Source organism: Colletotrichum scovillei (genome assembly GCF_011075155.1).
Source record: "Colletotrichum scovillei strain TJNH1 chromosome Unknown Contig00009, whole genome shotgun sequence".
Lineage (NCBI taxonomy): Eukaryota > Fungi > Ascomycota > Sordariomycetes > Glomerellales > Glomerellaceae > Colletotrichum > Colletotrichum scovillei.
This window is the reverse complement of record NW_023336267.1, coordinates 3,551,409-3,573,380: the sequence shown is the minus strand read 5'-3', so window position 1 is coordinate 3,573,380 and position 21,972 is coordinate 3,551,409. Positions and strand designations below refer to the sequence as shown.

Below are 21,972 nucleotides of genomic sequence, written 5' to 3'. Positions count from 1 at the left end.
ACCTCGTCATGCTGTCTACTCCACTCGCAGCCGAGACGGTCCCCTCTTGATCTGACCATCGTCTCGTTTTGATGATGAACACACTTGCACACTCTATGTACAGCTATCATGAGCGATCCACTCTGAAGAACAGGGGAACAAGTACCATCAATTTCCCATCTTCACATGGTCGCATCTTCCATTGGCTACTTTTCATCATAGAGTAGATAGGCTTATTGTAGGTTTCTCATCACCGTGTTGATCAGCCATAAAAGCACTCAATACTTGATGGATTCAGTATAATTTACATGTTTGTTGTCGGAGACGTTGGAAAGCTCCCAGGTAGCCTATCCTTTGATCACAAACTTTTCATTGGCTCAGCCGTGATCAGTCACTGGGAATTGAACAGCTGCGGAAAGAATCGAGGCAGAATTACGACGTATGGAGTGTTCCCTGATCACAAAGAGGGCATTTTGAGGTGGCGGTAAACTAATGATACTTACCACTAGGATACATCATAAGGAAATCAGCATAATATGGCAGTTATTGATTCAGGTATTGTGAGAAAAATAGAAAACCTACATGACATACAACTGTTTAGACAACTGTTTAGGAAGGATTGTTCGAAATCTGAAAAGACCTACGTAAGCCGAAGCTGCGTTTTCCTTTCAGCAGAATCACCGGGCGGTAAAGGCACTGTTCACGTACAAAGAGCTTCGCAGTTGGGAGGAGATGAAGAAGCGCAAGTCTGAACCCGAAGGGAATTTTACGAAGGCAGGCTAAGGCGACTACTGGATTCAGATAAATAGAAGCAATCTTACTTATCTCAGCTAGGCGTCACCTGTCCAAAATCTACTCCACCAGACGTGTTCACCCTTTGCGCTATGTGCCTCTCCAAATTTGCCAATACGCTTTATTCGCCCCTATCACTCACATACTTCAACGAGGATCATACGTCGCTTTGTTCCTCCACTTGATTCTGGACTTACCTCCTTGCCGCAAGCTTCATCATGTCGTTTCCTAATACCACTGTTAGAGCCAGAATCATCAGATTCTGTAAGCTACCTGAGGATGCGTCAGTTATGCTGATGAAAGATAACTACCCATTGTTGTATATTGGCATGACCGGAATTATTCGAGATCCTTCCAAAAGGATAGAGGGCCGCTATGTAGAGTTTGAGCCTTACCCTCGGGAAAAAACTCAGTGGGGACTTTATTGCAGCCCAGAAAAGTTCATGGACCTTGTCATTCTTCCGGAGGAGTGCCTGGCGATAGGCCCTCCCTTGGCGTCATGTTCCTGTAAGAAATTCGAGGGCTCGGGCCCGGTTGTGGAGATCGACAAAAGAATCGAGATGCCGTTTGAACGCCTTCTCGTCGCATTCTTCGGGTCGTGTGAAATTCGCAATGATGATCTAAGTCGTGTCGGGGTGAGTCTTCATCAGCTTGACATATTGAAGCAGCCAAAGAAAATCGAGAGCATCGCGAAAAAAATGGTTCAAGATCAGTAGACAAAGCAACTTGTGACGAGAATCTGAGATGTTGATAGCAACACTAGGTTTCGAGAAGATGGGAACTCTGGATCTGTTTGGAAACGGAATGCCCAGCCTCAAGGACATCATATCGAGGGCTACCGAGGTCGATAGACTCCCTATTGAGGAGAGAAACAAACGGGACAACGAGCACGTACTCTACATCACCGTCTACCACGAGAACAACAACTCTTCTTTGGAAAGTTACAGAGCCCATTGCTTCTGGAAGATGAGCACGAAGGGAACCGAGTACGTGAACAGCCAACGACAGAAGATCGAGTCCACAATGCCATCCCGTCATTCCGTCAATCATTACGAGTATATGAAGAGCTTTCTAAAGAAACACAAAGGAAAGTGGGCTGTCTATCCCATCGCCAGGATGGAGAAGCCTGACCCCTCTGACGGCCCATCATGGCATACTTGGGCAGAACAGGCAATAATTTCTCTATACGATGCCTACCATCCAGGCATGCGAGACATGCCTTGGGAGGGCTTCAGTAACAAGGCCACCTGTTTGCCCGGTTAGGTCGCTAGTATCTGTACAGGAATCGCTGCCTTGATTACGGCATCTGACGCATTTTCTTCATTCGCGAGACCCAGCTTCTTGGCTAGTCCTGGCTCGGACAGTGGCCTCGAGAGTGGCCTTAATTGGAACAGCCCAATCTTGGAGCTGTATCGTGCTGCAAATGGCCTTTGGACGGGGCCCGAAAGAATTCGTCATGGGGATGATACATCTTGCTGGCTCTACAAGGGACCGCCGTGCAGAGTTGACGACAACGGTGATATCAACGATCCCAATAGACTCTCCGTCACCTTGTTTCCACACCGAATGCCAAAAAACGTAAAAGACGCGAAGGAAAATATTCAGCGCCTCCGCCTTCCCTTGAGGAAGAATCACGGCGGCGAATGGAAAGTCAAGGATGGCGACTACGTAATTCCTGTAGTCGAGATTGCACGTCCTTCGACGAATCATTGCCATCCTTGTTCATACGAGAAATTTGACGGCGTCGGCTCATACGATAACTTCTTGGAGACGTTCAGAATAGCCTATCGCATCGAGTACACGAATGCAGATGGAAACCTCGAGACTAGGTACTTGCCGTCAGACCTTTCTGGGAGCCATGGTACGAAAGAACAGAGAGACTCTATGGATGAGAAATGGGTCCAGGCAATATCCGTCCTCGCGACATTTGAAGATGAGTGGAATAGGAGACCCAAACGTGTCCCGGCATCTCTCATAGACGAGTGGCCGATCAGGCGTCACAATATCGAACCCAACTTCTTCACAGAGGGACTCAGAGCTGTTATTCCCATGAAAGTAAATCCGGACCGGCTCAAACGACTTACCGACAGGAAGACAAAGAAGCTATGGAAGAGCAATCTTGAAGACAAGTGGTTTCCCAATGTCGGAACAAATTGGCAGCAGCCATTCGTTATCAAACAAAAAAGCACTTCTCAACCTTTAGAGGCTGGTCACACTGAGAAAGCAGGCGATGGCAATGTCAAGTGTAAGGAGACGTGTCGATTCGTTTACGACTCAACGACGGCTCTTGATCCCGAGGAGGATACCTAGGGCGAACGAAAGGACCAGACTGACTGGGAGATATGCGACATCTCTGACTAGCAGAGGCCGCTCTCGCGCTTTGAGGTCAATTATTTAGTCCCCTCGTGTGGTGGTACACTTTGCAATCGAATGTGCTTGTAAAACTCACTAGTTCGAGCACTTGGTTGAATCTATTGGTTTCAAGAATTCGACTGAAATGCATTTGCGAGACTGCAGTCATTGGTACCCGAACAGCCGTCCGGGCTGTGGTCATATCGAGGTTCCGAGCCCGTTCCCAGACCCACTTATTACGGGATTCTTCTTTGGTCAGGCCCGGCCGGCCGGCTGGCCGGGTAAGCGGAGTCATTTCCGATTGTCGCAGCTTTTAATAGGCCATCTCTACGGAATACAGAGCATCCGTGCATCCCTTACCTAAGGTACCTAGGTACCTTTACCATTCCCGCTGGTGTCGGCGGAAGTTCTGTCTTTGCCTTCACCTTTGGTTGCTTAGTCGTTGTTGGGTACTGCCATCCGTGGGAGCATCAGGTACGAATACGTACCAAGAAAATGAGAAACAGAAAAAGCACAGAGGCACAAGAGGGGACCATAGCAGTAGGAGGGACAGAAGAAGAAAAACCCGCAATGGTGGGTTTCATTGGGCTGCCATGGCAACAAAGGCTGCCCTTTGCGCACCTGCATGTAGTGTTCACCACCTCACATACCACAAGAATAATTGCGATAGCAGCCTGATTTCCCAAATCAATTCCTTTTACCTAGCTGTGCCAGTCTGCCTGAATGTTCTTCTGAATGCTGCAGTCCTTTGCGTCCCTTCTCACCTTCGCCACCGCATTTCTTGGCGCTCACAACCCGACTGACATTGATCGCACCTCCTGTTGAATTCAATTGTCGCCCCTTGGTTGCTTGAGATCGAGGTGCCTGACTAAGGTCCAGAAAGGCCCCAGAATGGAGATTCGAGATGGTTGTGGTGGATAATAGATGCTTCATGAAGAGTCGCTGGGTCCGGTCGCTGGGCCACGCAGTGGCCCAGCTGTGTGGCCCAGTCTGGATGATATCACCTCACCAGCGATGGAAATTCTCTTTTCTGGAGCGGTGTGGATTCGTGGACGAGAGGGGAAAAGTAGAGGATACCTACACAGACCAGTTTTAAGGCGTGCATGGGAGCCAAGCCAGGGTACTGCGACAAGGGGCGCAAACGGGCTGCCCCTCCATAGACTTCATGGAAGCGTATGATGTCAGCGAATCGCCTTTCGCAGAATCTTTCTCACCTCGTTGGAATCGCCTTGCGAAGCGCTGGGGAATTGCCTCGAATCCTGAAAAATTGGAAACTTTGCCTCCTGGAGAGGCTGAAAAGGCCCTAGTCTCGAATTAATCCTTGTAGGGGTTGGTAGAAAATTTCAGGCGTGTTCGAGAGGCTCCTGGAAATGTCCCCAGCTGGGCCGCAGCGAATGTGGTACCCCACCAATTGAGGGTAGGTGGAAGAGGAAAGAACCATTTCGAATTTTTGCGGGGCACTGAGTCGCTCCTGCCTCCTACCTGCCGTCTACCTTTTAAGAATCCAAACACCATCACTCTACATCTCTCGATTCTTCACTCTCCACGAAATTCATTCTCCTTCTTAATACCCATCAAAAATCAGAAGTGTCCAGCGCATTTCTTTTTTCACCGAATTCTTGATCGCTGATATCAACTCTACCGGAATACAACTTCTCCCGGTTACGCGCACGAAGATACCCCTCCTTCACACGCAAAATCCAAAAACACCACATCACTTCTTCCACACAACACAACCATCACAATGGCTTCCGGAGGCAAGGCTGTCGGTATCGACCTGGGTACTACCTACTCGTAAGTCATTCATTCATTCCTGTCTTACTTTCGTCTCCTTCCCTGTCCACCCGCGCCCCATGTCACCATCACCAGGCAACCGGACGACTCCAGTCACTAACAGATCTTAGATGCGTCGCATACTACTCCAACGACAAGATTGAAATCATTGCAAACGACCAGGGCAATCGGACCACACCTTCCTTTGGAAAGTTTTTTTGTTTCCCCGTTATCCTCTAAAACAATTTTACTAATATTTTTGCAGTTGGTTTCACCGACACTGAGCGCCTGATCGGAGATGCGGCCAAGAACCAGGTCGCCATGAACCCCCACAACACGGTCTTCGATGCCAAGCGTCTCATTGGCCGCAAGTTCCAGGACTCCGAGGTCCAGGCCGATATGAAGCACTTCCCGTTCAAGGTTATCGAGAAGGGCGGCAAGCCCAACATCGAGGTCGAGTTCAAGGGCGAGACCAAGACCTTCACTCCCGAGGAGATCTCCGCCATGGTCCTGACCAAGATGCGCGAGACTGCTGAGTCCTTCCTCGGTGGCCAGGTCAACAATGCTGGTAAGTTACACATGTTCCAACATTACTTCAAGGTCACAGACTAACATATCCCAGTCGTCACTGTCCCTGCCTACTTCAACGACTCCCAGCGTCAGGCCACCAAGGACGCCGGTCTCATTGCCGGCCTCAACGTCCTTCGTATCATCAACGAGCCTACCGCTGCCGCCATTGCCTACGGTCTTGACAAGAAGGCCGAGGGCGAGCGCAACGTTCTCATCTTCGACCTTGGTGGTGGTACTTTCGATGTGTCTCTTTTGACCATTGAGGAGGGCATTTTCGAGGTCAAGTCCACCGCTGGTGACACTCACTTGGGTGGTGAGGACTTCGACAACCGTCTCGTCAACCACTTCGTCAACGAGTTCAAGCGCAAGCACAAGAAGGACCTGTCCTCCAACGCCCGCGCCCTGCGCCGTCTCCGCACCGCTTGCGAGCGTGCCAAGCGCACCCTGTCCTCGTCTGCCCAGACCTCCATCGAGATCGACTCCCTGTTCGAGGGTATCGACTTCTACACCTCCATCACCCGTGCTCGCTTCGAGGAGCTCTGCCAGGACCTGTTCCGCTCTACCATCCAGCCCGTCGACCGTGTCCTCACCGACGCCAAGGTCGACAAGTCCCAGGTCCACGAGATCGTCCTGGTCGGAGGTTCCACCCGTATCCCCCGTGTCCAGAAGCTCATCTCCGATTACTTCAACGGCAAGGAGCCCAACAAGTCCATCAACCCCGATGAGGCTGTTGCCTACGGTGCTGCCGTCCAGGCCGCCATTCTGTCCGGTGACACCTCCTCCAAGAGCACCAACGAGATCCTTCTTCTCGATGTTGCCCCTCTGTCCCTCGGTATCGAGACTGCTGGTGGCATGATGACCAAGCTCATTCCCCGCAACACCACCATCCCCACCAAGAAGTCCGAGGTCTTCTCCACCTTCTCCGACAACCAGCCCGGTGTCCTCATCCAGGTCTACGAGGGTGAGCGCCAGCGCACCAAGGACAACAACCTTCTCGGCAAGTTCGAGCTTACCGGTATTCCCCCCGCTCCCCGCGGTGTTCCCCAGATTGAGGTCACCTTCGACCTTGACGCCAACGGAATCATGAACGTCTCCGCCGTCGAGAAGGGTACCGGCAAGTCCAACAAGATTGTCATCACCAACGACAAGGGCCGCCTTTCCAAGGAGGACATCGAGCGCATGCTTGCTGAGGCCGAGAAGTTCAAGGATGAGGATGAGGCCGAGGCCCAGCGTGTCTCTGCCAAGAACGGCCTCGAGTCTTACGCCTACTCCCTCCGCAACACCCTCAGCGACTCCAAGGTTGACGAGAAGCTTGAGGCTGACGACAAGGAGAAGCTCAAGACTGAGATTGACACCATCGTCACCTGGCTCGACGAGAACCAGCAGGCTACTCGCGAGGAGTACGAGGAGCGCCAGAAGGAGCTCGAGGGCATTGCCAACCCCATCATGATGAAGTTCTACGGCTCTGCTGGCGGTCCCCCCGGTGCCGGTGGCGCCCCTGGCGGCTTCCCCGGTGCTCCCGGCGGCGCTCCCCCCGGCAACCACGACGACGGCCCCACCGTCGAGGAGGTTGACTAAATTGATACCCTTGATGAATTCTTTTCTTAGAGTCCGAGTCATGGGTGTGGTACCGCATAGGCTGCCACTGGGTTTCACGACTAGACTTTTGCTTTCTTTGCATTTATGAAATCACGATGGGAAAAGCACGGTTATGGGTCAGAGATGTATTCTAGCTAGGCTCCGCGGTTTAGGAAGTCTAATACAAAAACAGTAAAATTACTTGTGCAATCATTCATGCTTGTGATGTGCTCTAAACTCGGATAATATCCCAATGATGAACAAAAATGTAGTGGTTGTAGGAAATGGCTTCACTTTGCCTGACCGCGAAAATGTGAGAAGAGATGAATTCTTATTGTACAATTGTATCATGCTGCTGGTTCGATGCCGAGCCCCCGCCTTATCTGCTTTCGCCTCTCAATCTCCATCCTCTGCCACTCCTCGTCATTAATTGTGGGTTCCTCCAAACTCTCCGTAAATGCAATGCCCGGTGGGACCTTGGTGGTCCTTGCCTGCCAGACGTCCTCACTGCTTGGCTTGCCATTTCCATACTTTTCAAACTCCTTCTGACGATAATGGTCTCTTATGGCATCCTCCTTCATCTTCCCCGAGTAACTCTTGATCCTCATGCAGAACCAAAAGTCCTCCCAGTGTTCGCTGCAGGAGCGCATCGTGCCGTATCGGTAAATGCTGTTCCACTGGCCGCCGACAGACTGGCAGTGAAAGGCCATGTCAAACGCCTGGCGGCAAGACATCTCTGTCGGAAGGGTGGACTCAGCCACGGGGTTATCGGAGGGTGGCGTGATTGCACGGTTGCTCGTCTGAGAGGGGGAATCGGGTGAAGATTTGAGGGAGAACCATGATGAAGACGATGATGACTTGGACGGTGTGGAGGATGATTGTGCTGGCGCTGGCGCCTTTTCTTCTGGCTGACTGCCCGATTCGTTCTGGAAAAGGGCGAGGAACTTTGCAATCTCGGGATCGATCTCGGAGTCAGTCGTCTTAGTCGAGGATGGCGGGGTCGGCGCGGGAGCCTGTGAAGCTTGTCCCGGAGCGGGAGTCTTGGGGGGAGATGGTGAAGCCCAGAGCCAGCCCATTTTGAAGATTTGTTGATATCAAACTGAAGAGAGCGTAAGGAATCGGGTAAAGTCCCAAGGTGATATCGTCTTGGGCTGGTCGGACGCAGTCGAGAATGAGGGGAAGTCGGCAACCGTTACCATCAATGACCTCCAAGACGCCGCGTCTAGCCAATGAGTGGTTGCATGATTTTTGCCATAGCTGCGCGTGCTCTGGTGGGGCGTCGTCGGTTCGGATAAGATATCGTCCGTTTCGAAACTTAAGGTTATGGGGCGCGTTGGACCGCGCGGGCCTTCTAGTGGGGCCGCAAAACGTGACATCATCCCACGCGAACACCGGGGCTGACACTCTCGTGAAGAAGGAGCTAAGCAGCTCTGGTAAGGTGAGGTGAGGCAGGCAAGCTAGTCGGCTGCCTTGATTCTCTCTTCCATTCCCTTCCATCCAGCTGTTCACAACGTCCCGTCCTCAAACTCAATTCCACCGCCGCTTGTCAAAGCAACATGTGAGTCTGCATCGACATCCATCCAATGTTACCTACCAGAGCGCTGCTTCGCTCCGGCATGAGGCCTGCGCCTCGGCTGCAGATGACATGGGGCCTGCCCCGGCCAATTGCTCAATCCCAGCGACATGGAGCTATCGTGCGCGCTGCGTCCAAAGCATGGGAGAGCACCGTAACCGGCGACGAGAAGTCTGGGCATATCGCCACTTCGGAGAGCGAATCCATTCTCTTCTTTGACAGTAAGATTTCTGGTCACCCCTTCTCTCAGCGGAGTCATTCCTGCATCTGACCCAGGACCCCGCGTCCCGGGTTTGGCCCCTACCCTCTCCCAATTTTGGCCTCCTCCGAGCATCAAGTGTCGTATCGATGCTCTTCATTGTCTCTATTTCTCTCCTTGATCGCATGCCCTGCTTTCTCCCCACTTACAGTCTTGTCCTCTTCACCCTCACCACCTTTGTGCCTCTTGTTCAATGTCCATCGCGGCCAGCGCTCGCGCGAGGAAACAATACTGACAATAGCTGGTAGATCTCTTCCCTCTCAAGCTCACCTACCTCCTCCGACGGTCATGGCAGTCAGACCGTGACCTGACCGACCTTCTCAAGCGTTTCGATAGCTCTGGCGGAGGCCTTGGCACCGACCCAATCAACCTAGTGAAACGAGCGATCCCCGACAACCTCCCAATCAAAGTCACAGAGATCCTGCCGCGACTCAAAGACGGAGGAGCTTTTGTAAAATTCAGCCATGGTTCCGACGTTGTACCAAAAGATATTGAAAGTGAGTCTGAAATTCGTTCTAGTCCGTAATGACTTCTTCGTCGCTGTCTGAACTGAAGCTCCTCAACTCATGTAAATGCCTGGCTAACAACCCACCAGCATCGCTCGCTCGTTCGCTCGAAAAGAATCCCCTCAGACCGTGGTTCAACCCCTTCCGTGGGGTTCAGGCAGGATTGGTCAAGGGAGTTCCTTGGCTAGAGGACCTCTACCGGTTTCCCAAAAGTCGTGTCAAGGTCGAATTCACAGGAAAAGATGCAGGCGGCGAGGCCGTCGAACTCTCACAGGAGACCCTCTACAGTCTGTTTCGCAGATACGGAAAAATTGCCGAGATAACTTCACAGCCCTCCGACTCGAAGGTTCTCCCAAAGTATGCGTACATCGACTTTGCGCGCGTCCGCGACGCCATCATGGCGAGAAATTGTCTTCATGGATTCCTGGTTGACGAAGGTCTTGGTGGCGGGAAGATTGGCACAAGGCTTCGCCTATCCTACGAGCAAAAGGTCAAACCACACAACATCTGGAACTGGCTCACTAGCCATCCTAGGGTGGTAATTCCCGTTGTTGCCGCCCTCCTTGCTGCGATCACAGTGGCCATCTTCGACCCCATACGCGAATTCTTTGTCAAAGCCCATATCCAACATTCTTTTCGATTGAGCAACAACAAATTCTACCGATGGATCAAGAGCCAAACTTCCGATATTTTCTCCTCATTTGGGCACAAGAAGGCTGACAAGGCCGGATTCAGTGCAGTTTGGCAGCATCGCCGAGACCTCATCGAGCAGATCCAGACTTGGCTCCTTGAGAGCTCCGACACTTTCATCGTTGTTCAAGGCCCTCGGGGTTCAGGCAAAAAGGAGCTCGTCTTGGACCAGTCACTCAAGGGCAGGAAAAACGTTTTGGTGATCGACTGCAAGCCGATCATCGAGGCAAGGGGCGAAAGTGGAACTATCAAACACCTAGCTGCCGCCGTGGGCTACAAGCCGATCTTCGCTTTCTTGAACAGCATGAGCAGCATGATCGATTTGGCAGTACAGAGCACAACTGGGGTCAAGGCTGGCTTTTCCGAGACACTGGAGTCGCAGGTGGTCAAAATCCTTCACACAACCGCAGAGGCCCTAAAGGAAGTCTCCCTCGCGGGACGCGACAAGGATGGCAAGGATGGTGACCTTTCAGACGACGCATACCTTGAGGCCCGTCCAGACAAGCGAGCTGTTGTGGTCATTGATAACTTTCTGCACAAGAACGAAGGCTCGAGCCTGGTCTACGACAAGGTTGCGGAATGGGCTGCGGCCATGGTTCAGAACAATGTCGCCCACGTTATCTTCTTGACAGACGACACCTCTTACTCAAAGTCACTATCCAAGGCAATGCCGGATCGCGTCTTCCGCCAAGCTGCTTTGGGTGATCTCTCCCTTGATGTTGCCAAGAAATTCATTATCAGCCGTCTCGAAGAGGATGAAATCGAAAAGGTCCGAGAACAATCCAAGGAGGCAGAGGAGAAGGAGGATAAGCCCGAGCAACACCAAAAGCCCGATCTGTCGGAGCTGGACTCGGCAATCGGAATCCTCGGTGGCCGTCTCACAGATCTCGAATACCTTGCCAGACGCCTAAAGGGTGGCCAGAGCCCGCAGCGGGCCATTGAAGATATCATTAACCAGAGCGCCACTGAAATCGTCAAGATGTACCTTTTGGGTGGCAAGGATACTGTTGAGGGTAAGAAATGGTCCACCGAGCAGGCGTGGTACTTGATCAAGGCGCTTGCTTCTCACGATGCCCTTCGATACAACGAGGTTCTCCTGTCCGATACATTTGCCTCTTCCACCACCCCCGGCGCTGCGAACGGCGAGTCGGCCTTGGAAGGGCTCACAAACGCAGAGCTCGTTACGGTGGAGACCTACAACGGCCGGCCGCAAACGATCCGTCCCGGAAAACCGATGTACCAAGCAGCATTTAGTCTTTTGCTCGACGACCGCGTTCTGAAGGCTAAGATGGACCTGGCTCTTTTGAAAGAGCTTACCAAAGTGGAGGCTAAGGTCATTGAAAAGGCCGAGGGTGAGCTGGCTCTTCTGGGCAGCCTGCCAAAGCAGCCTGCTCAGACTGGGTCCCGAGTGTCGTATCTACTCGAAAAGCTTGAGAGCAGCCAAGTCAAGATTACAAAGTATGAGAAGGAGATTGCAGCGCTCAAGACGGTTCTCAAGCACAACTACTAAGGTTTTTATTATTTGGGAGACCATGCTCTCCATCAAGACCAGGCAGAGAATAACCGAAGACGATACACGTTGATCGATACCCTTCTCAACATTCCAGTAATAATAAATCGCCCAGCATTAATCAAACCCGTGCTTTATCAACACCCGTCACCATGTCAACGCCATTCTACCATCGCCGTCAATACATATGGCGCTATCAACTATCACTCTGTATTGTAAAGATAGCAAAGTAGCATAGTATGAAAGGCATCGACATCACAAGACGTCTGAATCACTTGTCCACACGATCCTCAATCAACAAGATTTCGGCTATCTTCAAGAATCTGCAATGTTCTGTTCACTTAGACATTGTGATCCACAACCACAGGTATGGTCTTTAGTGAGTATGAGTAACACAGGAAAGTGCGTACCGCCACACCTTACCTAAGGTACCTTACCTTTACGCAGTGGACCTCGGAGTCCTGGAACTTGCGGCCAATGAGACGCTTGGCATCGAAGACCGAGTTGTTGTGGGGGTTCATGGCGACCTAGTTCTTGGCGGCATCTCCGATTAGATAGGTGCTCATGATGCCCAGTATCGGTGAAACCAACTGCAAAAATATTAGTAAAATTGTTTTAGAGGATAACGGGAAACAAAAACTTTCCAAAGGAAGGTGTGGGCAACCCCCAAAACGCGTGGCCTCCGGCCACGGTTAATAAGGCAACTTCGAAGAGGCCAAGAAGCATTTTCTTCAACGTCCCTTACTGACCTAGGTAGAACCAAACTAGCGAGAAAATCAAGAATTCTATACCAGACCTCTCTACTAACGGTTCGAACATACAGTACTACAGAAGCAGTGAAGACTCCTCAAAATAAACCAGCTGATACCACTCAAACGTCTTACTGTTAGCAAGTATGAAAGATTGGATATTAGACTCCGCATCGTCTCCGCTTGCTGAAGGAACCAGTGCGGGGATCGACCGCTTCCACAGCCTTTTGGAGAAACGCATAGAAATACACCTGCCCCGCGGGGTTCGTTAGGGGTCCCTCGAAAATGACCATTTTACTGGTTGACAGTGCCAGGACAACACGACTCAGACCTCACCTATCGACCGGGAACTTGGCCGAAGGACACAAAGGTGCAAAGTCGTCCTTGGAACAAAACTCGGTCACAAGGTCATGTGCTTGCGGTGCAATCAGTCAGCCATGAACCCAATCAATCGAGGAAAATACGGAGTCCTTCTCTGGAAAGCTGCATCTTCCCAGCCAGGGTGCAGAGGAAAGCGATCATCGGCCCGATACCCCAGTGCGACAGCCCAAGCTTTTGCAGGCGACGATACAAGCATTTTAGAGGGCTGGGCATTTTCTCGGCAATTCTGGGCATTGCGGGCGGCTCTCTAGCACGTTTTCTTGGCTGCGACTCTAGCTGACGACGTCTCACCAATTCGCGATTCCTAATTCAACTAGACGATTCAACTAGGACGGGAATTCTGATGTCCAAATAATTAAATAAAAAGTGCGCCACAAATCTACCAAATAATCACGCGGCCTTTTCGCCGTCTTTTGTCGGTACTATGAAACTCCAGGAACGGATTTACACGAGCCGTTGCCGACTTGGCCCGACCAATTCCTCTGCGCCTTCGTACGATGGCACCATGTCTAAGTACCTAGAAAGCCATTCGGTTGGTTTCCAAGTGGAGATCTCGTTGACTGGTCTGCCAAAAAGACCAATGGCAAGCATACCGCCTCCAGACGGTGACGTCTTCATGCTGGCGTCGAAATGAGGAGTCGGTTTATCCTGGTCGAACGCGTTCTCTTTTTTGTCCTCTTCCCTAGTTCCCTTCCAACCATCTCTGGGTATGGAGAACGCATTTTCCGTGCGCCAAACCCCGCAAACCCGGGGTCAAGAAAGCGTACCCGGTTTATTCTGTCACTTCTAGATTCTCAGAGCGCAAGCAGAAAGATGCAATGGCGACCTCACATCGCGTTTGCAGAAGCCACGCGGACTTTGATCTCGACTACGACGTCAATCGCACCGTTCGTGGCGCTCTCGAGGAGATCTCTCATCATGTCTTGGCTTTTCCCAAATTCCCCGAGATAAGTGGCGGCATCTCCAAGCCTCCAACGACAGAATCCACAAACGATCCCGCCTCGAAGCGTTCCCCCCAGTCGATAGCCTACCCCGGAAACGGCGCTACTCTCCAAACATAGTGGGATCGGCAATTGGATGGCATCTCATCTGACAACGCCATTCCCGTCTTGCGCCGCACAGTAGCCCGCTCGCTCATTCACCTCGCATGTATACGACAGGGGCAATCAAGACGGTCAACATTCTCGGATTTGCTTGAGTCTTGCACTCAAATTTACTTGTGAAGGTATCCATCTGACCGGGTCCCACGTTTTGATTACGTTCTGTATCGAGTGACCAGGGTTCCTGTCCTTATCTCTTGCTACACGGACGTTCCCACACAACGTGTGTTGCGTGTGCCAGGACTCAACGCCGGACGTGCTTTTTCTGGGGAGGAAGTGAGAAGCAAGATCAGTCTGGGGAAACCCATGGGTTTGGACTGAAGGATACGACTAGAGAGCAACGGACCGTCAGAACCATGAATCCGTTCAGTCAAAGACGGGACCGTTAACGGCCAAGGCTGATCCGAAGAGCTTAGCTTTTGCTTTCGACTTTGCTGCCTGCGACGTCCAGCAGCCGGTATCATATTGTGCCGATCTCTGCCCAATTCCCCCAAAACAGAGGAGCGCTACCAAGGCGCCGGGCTTTGGTCCGCAGAACTCACTTCGAATGGCAGCCACTGCCAGTGGAGATCTCAAATGTCGCACAACGCAGATGCGCCCTGGCGGAGCATCGTTACATCTCTTTCGACCGGTAGTCCAATTAGGCCCCGGGATCTAGATGATGGGCCATGCAAGGCCGAACTTGCGAACCGTGTAGTGTGCTCTCCGCTGCCTTGGTCAGACCAAGAGAGAGCCGCCACTGTCATGGTACCCAGCCGTCCCATTCACGTACACCACGCGCGCGTGAGGGGAAATTATTTGCTCCATGGCCCATCTGAATAATAGCTACCATCTCCTTGCCCCCAAACCCCAGCGAATCCACTTTCAAAGGTTTGGACTTTCCCCATGGGTCGCCCCATTGTGGATCTATCTCTGGATGCTCGCACGCTGTGGTCTAGTCCCATTAACATGAAAGGAGAGGGAGAGGGAAACAAAGCCGGTCTACCTAGTTCGCGTTGACAGACGCCTTGAAGCTGCCGTTCTTGCCTTGCGGGGGAAGGTGGTTGCGCCGATCTAGTCCCCGTGAACCTTGTGCAGAGGTTGGGATGAGATATTGTCTGTGGGCGAGATACAAATACCCAGGCAATGCCCATCCCATGCTTTCTCGGTTTCCCCTCTTCTCGTCCGAGCCCTGTCTCTGTGTTGGACGATCACTCTCGGATTCTAGGCGCACTCCTTCGTAGAGACTTGACTGTCGTCCTGCGATAGACCAAGAGTATAGAGCTCGAAACACTTACACTTCAACCAAGAGGCCATCAAGCGTTGAGTCGTTGACAGCACTCAACGCGCCGCAACAATGTCGGACGACAAACACCTAGACGGAACTGCGGTGTAAGCATTACGCACTCACAATGAATCTTCGAACTTCAACTAACACATCCAGCTCGGGCGACTTCTCCAACATGGAGAAAGCCCGTCGCGGATCCCAAGCAACAGTAGACCTAAACGACAACGTCGACGCAAAGTCCGTTCTCTGCCTCCAGTTCCTCAATCGAACGTAACCTAACTACCCACCCAACAGGATCAGGAACCCCCTCCTCGGCATCACCCGCGCCGAGCTCCTCCGCGACGTCGAAGCCTTTGCCCACGACAAGGGCCTGCAAGAGTACATACCCGTCTTGAAAAAGGGCGCCCTCGTCGCCCAGGACCCGACGGGCTACGAGGAGATTGACGGCCCCGAAGCCCTCGACGCCACCGAGATCCAGATCCTCCGCGACGAGATCGAGCACAAGTGGCGCATCCCCAAGATCCTGTACCTCACCATCATCACCTGCTCCATCGGCGCCGCCGTCCAGGGGTGGGATCAGACGGGTAGCAACGGCGCGAATCTGTCGTTTCCCACGGTGTTTGGGATCGGGGGAACTTCGCATCATGATACTCTCCTCGTACGTCTCACTCACTCACGCGCAAGCCATGTGCTTGGTATCATCACATGCTAACACTCTCAAAAGGTCGGCCTCGTCAACGCGGCGCCGTACATCGGCAGCGCCCTCATCGGCTGCTGGCTCTCGGATCCGCTCAACAACTTCTTTGGACGCCGCGGCGCAATCTTCTTCGCCGCCAACTTTTGCCTCTGGCCCGTCATCGGGAGCGCCTTCTCCCAGACCTGGCCGCAGCTGCTCGGCTGCCGTATCCTTCTCGGCATCGGCATGGGAGCGAAAGCCAGCACGGTGCCCATCTTTGCCGCCGAGAACTCGCCCGCGCCGATTCGCGGCGCTCTTGTCATGACATGGCGTGAGTGACCACTCATCGTGTTTGATACAAGTATCATGACCCGCTGTGTACTGACTACAATGTCGACAGAACTCTGGACAGCCTTCGGCATCGCAGCCGGAACGGCAGCCAACCTCGCCGTCGCCAAGACCGGCGCCATCGCCTGGCGCCTCCAGCTCGGGTCCGCCTTCATCCCGGCCTTACCGCTCGTGCTGCTCATCTACATCTGCCCAGAGTCCCCGCGCTGGTACATCAAGAAGAACCGGTTCCCCGATGCCATGAAGTCGCTGCTGCGGCTGCGCAACCACCCGATCCAGGCCGCGCGCGACATCTACTACATCCACACCCAGCTCCAGGTCGAGGCCGAGATTGTCGGGCGGTCCAACTACGCGAAGCGCTTTGTCGAGTTGTTCACCATTCCGCGTATTAGACGGTGAGTGATGTCCATGATAGGATGGGAGGGGGGAAACGTAAGATGAATGTCGAGACTGACAAGCGATTGATATAGCGCCACGCTGGCTTCCTTCACCGTCATGATTGCCCAGCAAATGTGTGGTAAGTCGTCACCCCCCGTCTTTGAATACCCCTGAATCAATACTCACCAGTGAACAGGAATCAACATCATTGCATTCTATTCCAGCACAATCTTCAAAGAGGCCGGCACATCAGAGTACAACGCCCTCCTCGCCTCCTTCGGCTTCGGCATGGTCAACTTCCTCTTCGCCTGGCCCGCCATCTGGACCATCGACACCTTTGGCCGCCGCTCCCTCCTCCTCTTCACCTTCCCCCAGATGGCGTGGACGCTGCTCGCCGCGGGTCTCTGCACGCTCATCCCGGGCACCGGAGGCGCTCACCTGGGCCTCGTGGCGTTGTTCGTCTACCTCTTTGCCGGTATGTCCCTTCTAACATCATCCACATGGTACATATCAAGAAGAAGAAGAAGAAACACTAACAAAGTCACACAGCATTCTACTCACCAGGCGAAGGCCCCGTCCCCTTCACCTACTCCGCCGAGGTCTTCCCCCTCTCCCACCGCGAGGTAGGAATGTCCTGGGCCGTAGCAACCTGCCTCTTCTGGGCCGCCGTCCTCTCCATCAGCTTCCCCATCATGCTCGCCGACCTCGGCGTCGTGGGCTCCTTTAGCTTCTACGCCGGCCTCAACGTCGTCGCCCTCGTCATGATCTTCTTCTGGCTGCCCGAAACCAAACAGCGCACCCTCGAGGAGCTAGACTACGTCTTCGCCGTCCCCACCCGCGTCTTCATGCGCTACCAGCTCACAAAGGCCTTGCCCTACTGGTTCAAGCGATGGGTTCTCTTCCAGAGGGATGCCACGCTGGAGCCGCTGTACAAGTTTGACCTCACGCACGAGGACCACCACGGGAGCGAGACGTACGAGAAGACGCAGGTCGAGCAGCGGGATCAGAAGAGGAGCGGCTCGGCTACCGGCGTAGACGTCACTGCCTCGTAAACGGATGGGGGCGGCCGAGCCGAGGTACGAGATAGAACTTGTAGACGAAAGACATAAATGCGGCGGGGAGTGGTTATGTTTGTACTGACTGGCGTGGGAGCGCCGTTCGACCCGTGGAACGTTGAGAACTGGGGGGGCTTTGATACCAAATGAGGCTGAGCTAGACGGGAAGAGCATGGGAGTGTACGGCGTGTAATACACACGCGCGCCTACGTAATCAGCGTCGTCGAGTTGACTTCGTCTACTCGGAGAATTGTTTTGTAGACGAGGGAGAGGCGAGAAGAGTGGGCGGCTCTGAATGGGTAAGCCGCCCACAATCCGTAAGCGAAACACATCACGAAAGCACCGGAACACATCCCGATGATGCCACTTTGCATGCGCCCCCCTCCCTTCGTAGCGACGTAGCATAACCTGTAGAGAATGGCTGCCGATTGTACAAAGAGCCCCTCCAATTTTCACGATTCATGACAGACAACATTCTTGACGACCACAAAAGACTTTTCAACCACCCTGCCACGTCTCCCGCCACCAGACCGGCCCGCTTGACACACAGAAAGGTTGGAGGGGCGTGGTTGAGAGGCACGGAAAAAAAAGTCTCTTGACGAATCTGGCTCAGGGGCGGCAAGGCGGTAAGAACATACTCGCAGGTCTCAGTGATCTTCCTAGACGGCGCGAGAGACGGCGGCTTTTCTAAATGGGTCCTCGGATCTCCCTGGTAGCGGGGGCCGCGTTCGATTGACGTATGCACCCCGACAACCCCGAGTTCTTTTCCTGGGACGACGACACCAAGTGCGGAAGAACGCGTGGGAAGGCAAGTCTTTGGGAGACACAGAAGAGCGCGCTCTCGGCCCTTGGCACGAGGGCAACGGCAGCTAGGCGTGCTAACGTGAAGACTTTCCCGAATTGCCCGCCGCGAGCAGTGATCCAAATCGAGATTCTTCTCCCGCCGCTCTCGTGTTGAGCCTAGCGTCAAACCCAACAATGCAGACTGAGGCGATCGATTATGAAAGATTTTCGCAACACGGGCTGTAGATCCGATCCAACCTCCGACACGCAGATTCAAATTGTAGAGAATGTGAGACGTGGCACCGCTTGCGCTGCAGGAATTCAGAAAGGGGATAGGTGAACTGTAAGAGGCAGCACTTTGCAGTGTTGAATGTCACATGAAACACATACTTGAAGAGTAAAAAGAAAGAATGCGCAAACAGGCCATTTCGTCTCGTGTGGAATAAAGTTCTTCGCCCGTGGACCGTGCCTCTTGCCTGAGAAGGTGAGGAGAGATCGTGTTACACCGCCGCAACCTCGGAATCTCTAGCGTTTGCTTTTTCAGGTACCCGCGTTTTTCGAGGGTCTGAGGTGTGTGATGTGTCTCTGACGATCAGCTCGGGCTGAAAACCGTTCTTGGGAAAACAAGAGGAACCGTGAGGGAGTCGGTTGTGTCATTGGTCGCCACTGGCGCGAATCGCAATGAAGCCACCGTCGGACTAGGCTGGCGCCGTTGAGGACGCCGGCTGTTTGGCTGCCGCGAGCCGCGGACGGGGCGGCTGGTTGGTTGAGATTCGAAAAGGGCTAGTGAAGAAGAGCTGGTGACAGGGAGGGCGACTGACAGGCCACCGAGTGGGCGCAACCCGTACACGGTAGATGAGTGGCCGACCATGCGGCCGTTGATATTGCGAGAAAAAACCTTGAAGCTCGCCTGCGACCTGTGGTGAGTATTAGAAACAGAGCGGAAATTGAATTGACTTCGTGATCAATGGGTGCAGGATTGAGCGGCCTGTCGAAGCAGGGGCCCATGGGCAGGTCTGGACCGTCCAGACTCGAAGAGACTTGAACGCGCGGTGCAAGCCAGCTTCTGTCACAGCTTGTCTCTCTCTTGTCCTTGTAGGGCTCCGCTAGGACGCAGGGGGCGGGGATGGGGGGAGGAGAGCTGGGAGACTGGAGACTGGCACTCGAAAAGGAGGAGACTGGAGACAAGATGCGGCGGACGACGAATGGTCGGGTGGGTGGCTTTTGGTGCTAGCGAGAATTGTATGCGGGTGGAAACGAAACAGAGACGACGTCGGCTTGTGGGAAGGCTGAAAAAAGGACGGGAGTAGTCTGGTGTTTTGGTGTGATTCTGTGACTGTGAACGGCATTGATTGCCTTGTGTGACGGGCTGGTCCGGCGGAGGTTTGTTGTTGTCTTCTGGTCCCTTGGGGAATCTTGGAGGGTTGCAACATGGAAAGGGGGGCCATGCCAAGAGGGGTGACTCTCCAGATGGGGTGGAAGGTACGTGAGGGAGTCGACACCCACAGTCCATCGAGGTGACTCGGTTCCAAGAGGTTGGATGATGGGCAAAGAGCTAAAGATGGATCGATTGATGGATCGGTGGGTTTGCTAGTCGTCAAGCGGCGGATGGATGATGCTTCCAGCAACTGTCAAACGCAAACATGTGCCGGCGCGGACGGTGGGGGATGACTTGGATGGATGGATAGGTGATGGAAGGGTGATGCCTCTCTCGATGCCGAAGGAGGAAAAAAAACTCCACGCTCGTATTCCACCAAAGACGGCGGTGGGTGGAGACCAATAAGTTAATTGGGGTGAATTTTCTGAGTGTTATTCCTGGATCGCGATACGGCAGTGACAGTGGCAGTGATAGTGTTAAGTGGCCACTGGCGCAAGACCACAAGTTGGCGCCGGCGGCAAGCGGCTGACCGGCCAGATCTGCGGAATTCACAGAGTGCTGACAGAACGTGGAAGGCGAGCCGCAAGAGCGACCTGGGACACCTGGGAGATATTCCCCAAAGCGCAAAGGGTCAGCATTGATCCACGCAAGGAGATGTAAAAGGTTAAGCTTCTAACACTCCACCGATGTGGGAACATGATGGAGCGATAGTCGGCCATCTCTCGCAAATCGAGCAGCTAAACAACAGGCGACTCGTCAGCCGGGTGGACCTGACCGGGCAGCTTCCCTGATTACTCCGTGGGAACACTGCAACTCCAACTCTCCAATAACCAGGGCAAGGCCGCAAGATGGTGGAAGGCGCAGACCACCTTGACCCCAGAGAACAGCGCTGGGAACTGCTTGGGAGAGCCGCTTGGAGAATGGAACCCGAGGACCCCAGAATGAATTGGGAGGGACCCTTCCTCTTACCAGTGTTCCCACCAAGGTCGACCCTTTCCCACGCAACATTGGCTCAGCCCACCCCAAATGACTCCAAAACAGTCACCGGGGCCTTCAGACTGCCGGTACTGACGCTGCCCTAGAGGGATATGTGACGATATTAAGGAACAAGAAACCGAATGAAGGGTGCTCGCATGGCAACATGGGGTTACAACTTACACCATTGTAATCTCACCAAAATGTGCAATCTCACTCTCATGCAGCAGCACATGCAACTACACCCAGGCACCAAATTCAACAACCAATCGAGTGGTGACGAAGGAACATCAAGCTTCACTCACTCGTAAGCGGTTCTGCGGCACGTCTGATGTGCGGCACTCGCACAATCAACTCGAGGAACCTTGAAGTGCACTAGAGAACTCTCAGTGCAACCTTTTGATAGCACACACAGCTTCACAATCACATAGGTACGACTACAGACGTGTGTACTATGTATGTGACTATGTAATCAAGCTCTGTGCGAGTGTCAAAACTTCGGATATGTCATGATATGCATCCCAGACGGAAAGGAGCAATACCGACGCGTCCCTCGACCTTGCCGGGCAGTTCCTTCCTGCAGGCTGCAAGGCACATACATACATACATACATTCACGGTTTTGTGACCAACGTCCATAACAACAACACTCATATGTCGTAATGTCTCTGTAACTTGCAAGTACCGCGTCCTAGTGACCCCAATCGCACGGCATTCCATAGCGGAAGTAAAATAGATGCGTAGAAAAAAACCAAGAAGTCCACCGGCGAGCACGGCATCATCAAGGCCCACCTGAGAAGAGGCACCTCCACCCAGCTGAGGTACGTATCTCTGCCAACCCTGCTACAGTCCACCAGGTAGATACGGGGATACCTAGGTAGGTACCTAGCAATGTACAGTATCCGTAGGTGGATATCACAGACCATCCACCAACCAAGAATCGGGAACCACCAGTCTTGCGTACCGGCCAATCCCAGCAATCGACTCGAGAACTTCTGAAACTCGCCTGTCAGTGGCTTGTCCCCTGCATCAAAGCTGCCAGCCCGTCCTGCAGCAGAAAGCCGGCCACTTTGAGATTTCTGGCCCGTTTTCTGCTTGATCTGGCTGTCTGCTCTGGGCCTCTGGCTGTCCAGGCTCACGTCCACTGTGCAGGAATTCAGAGTACGTACTCAAGGTACTCTGCCAGAGATTGACCCAGAACCAGCAGACGAAAGGGAAAAAAAAAGAAGAAGAAAAAACTAGATGCACCAGAAGGGGGGTGCCCCGGCTCAGCACAGAAGGAAGAAAAAAACCGTTCAGGG

The 21,972-nt window shown here is 53.1% G+C and overlaps 4 protein-coding genes across 4 annotated transcripts; 3 read left to right on the top strand and 1 right to left on the bottom strand.

Annotated features, from left to right (window-relative positions):
* Positions 1 to 1,737: 1,737 nt before the first annotated feature.
* HER10_EVM0005891 (hsp70-like protein) lies at positions 1,738 to 7,044 on the top strand (the record flags this gene model as incomplete). The annotated part of the gene is made up of 5 exons (XM_035475493.1): positions 1,738 to 1,761; positions 3,332 to 3,377; positions 5,021 to 5,116; positions 5,162 to 5,464; positions 5,519 to 7,044. 5 exons carry the CDS (start codon positions 1,738 to 1,740, stop codon positions 7,042 to 7,044), a joined length of 1,995 nt encoding a protein of 664 aa, XP_035329402.1.
* A 177-nt stretch (positions 7,045 to 7,221) lies between these two features.
* HER10_EVM0003446 (uncharacterized protein) lies at positions 7,222 to 8,295 on the bottom strand. Its single transcript, XM_035473121.1, has one exon. The coding sequence runs from the start codon at positions 8,118 to 8,120 to the stop codon at positions 7,392 to 7,394; it is 729 nt and encodes a 242-aa protein (XP_035329087.1). The 5' UTR covers positions 8,121 to 8,295; the 3' UTR covers positions 7,222 to 7,391.
* A 137-nt stretch (positions 8,296 to 8,432) lies between these two features.
* HER10_EVM0009799 (uncharacterized protein) lies at positions 8,433 to 12,249 on the top strand. The gene is made up of 3 exons (XM_035479272.1): positions 8,433 to 8,838; positions 9,125 to 9,373; positions 9,472 to 12,249. Exons 1-3 carry the CDS (start codon positions 8,628 to 8,630, stop codon positions 11,580 to 11,582), a joined length of 2,571 nt encoding a protein of 856 aa, XP_035329905.1. The 5' UTR covers positions 8,433 to 8,627; the 3' UTR covers positions 11,583 to 12,249.
* Positions 12,250 to 15,148: 2,899 nt separating this feature from the next.
* HER10_EVM0009221 (uncharacterized protein) lies at positions 15,149 to 17,533 on the top strand (the record flags this gene model as incomplete). The annotated part of the gene is made up of 8 exons (XM_035478714.1): positions 15,149 to 15,183; positions 15,236 to 15,316; positions 15,374 to 15,737; positions 15,804 to 16,086; positions 16,156 to 16,498; positions 16,574 to 16,620; positions 16,678 to 16,956; positions 17,031 to 17,533. The coding sequence occupies 8 exons, from the start codon at positions 15,149 to 15,151 to the stop codon at positions 17,531 to 17,533; spliced, it is 1,935 nt and encodes a 644-aa protein (XP_035329831.1).
* Positions 17,534 to 21,972: the final 4,439 nt, after the last annotated feature.

What these genes read in the sequence shown, in the direction of transcription:
- HER10_EVM0003446 (XM_035473121.1), bottom strand. Translation starts at nt 8,120, where the DNA reads ATGGGCTGGCTCTGGGCTTCACCATCTCCCCCCAAGACTCCCGCTCCG.
- HER10_EVM0009799 (XM_035479272.1), top strand. Translation starts at nt 8,628, where the DNA reads ATGTTACCTACCAGAGCGCTGCTTCGCTCCGGCATGAGGCCTGCGCCT. An exon ending in ATCCATTCTCTTCTTTGACA is followed by an intron (nt 8,839 to 9,124) that starts GTAAGATTTCTG and finishes AATAGCTGGTAG; the next exon opens with ATCTCTTCCCTCTCAAGCTC. An exon ending in TGTACCAAAAGATATTGAAA is followed by an intron (nt 9,374 to 9,471) that starts GTGAGTCTGAAA and finishes ACAACCCACCAG; the next exon opens with CATCGCTCGCTCGTTCGCTC.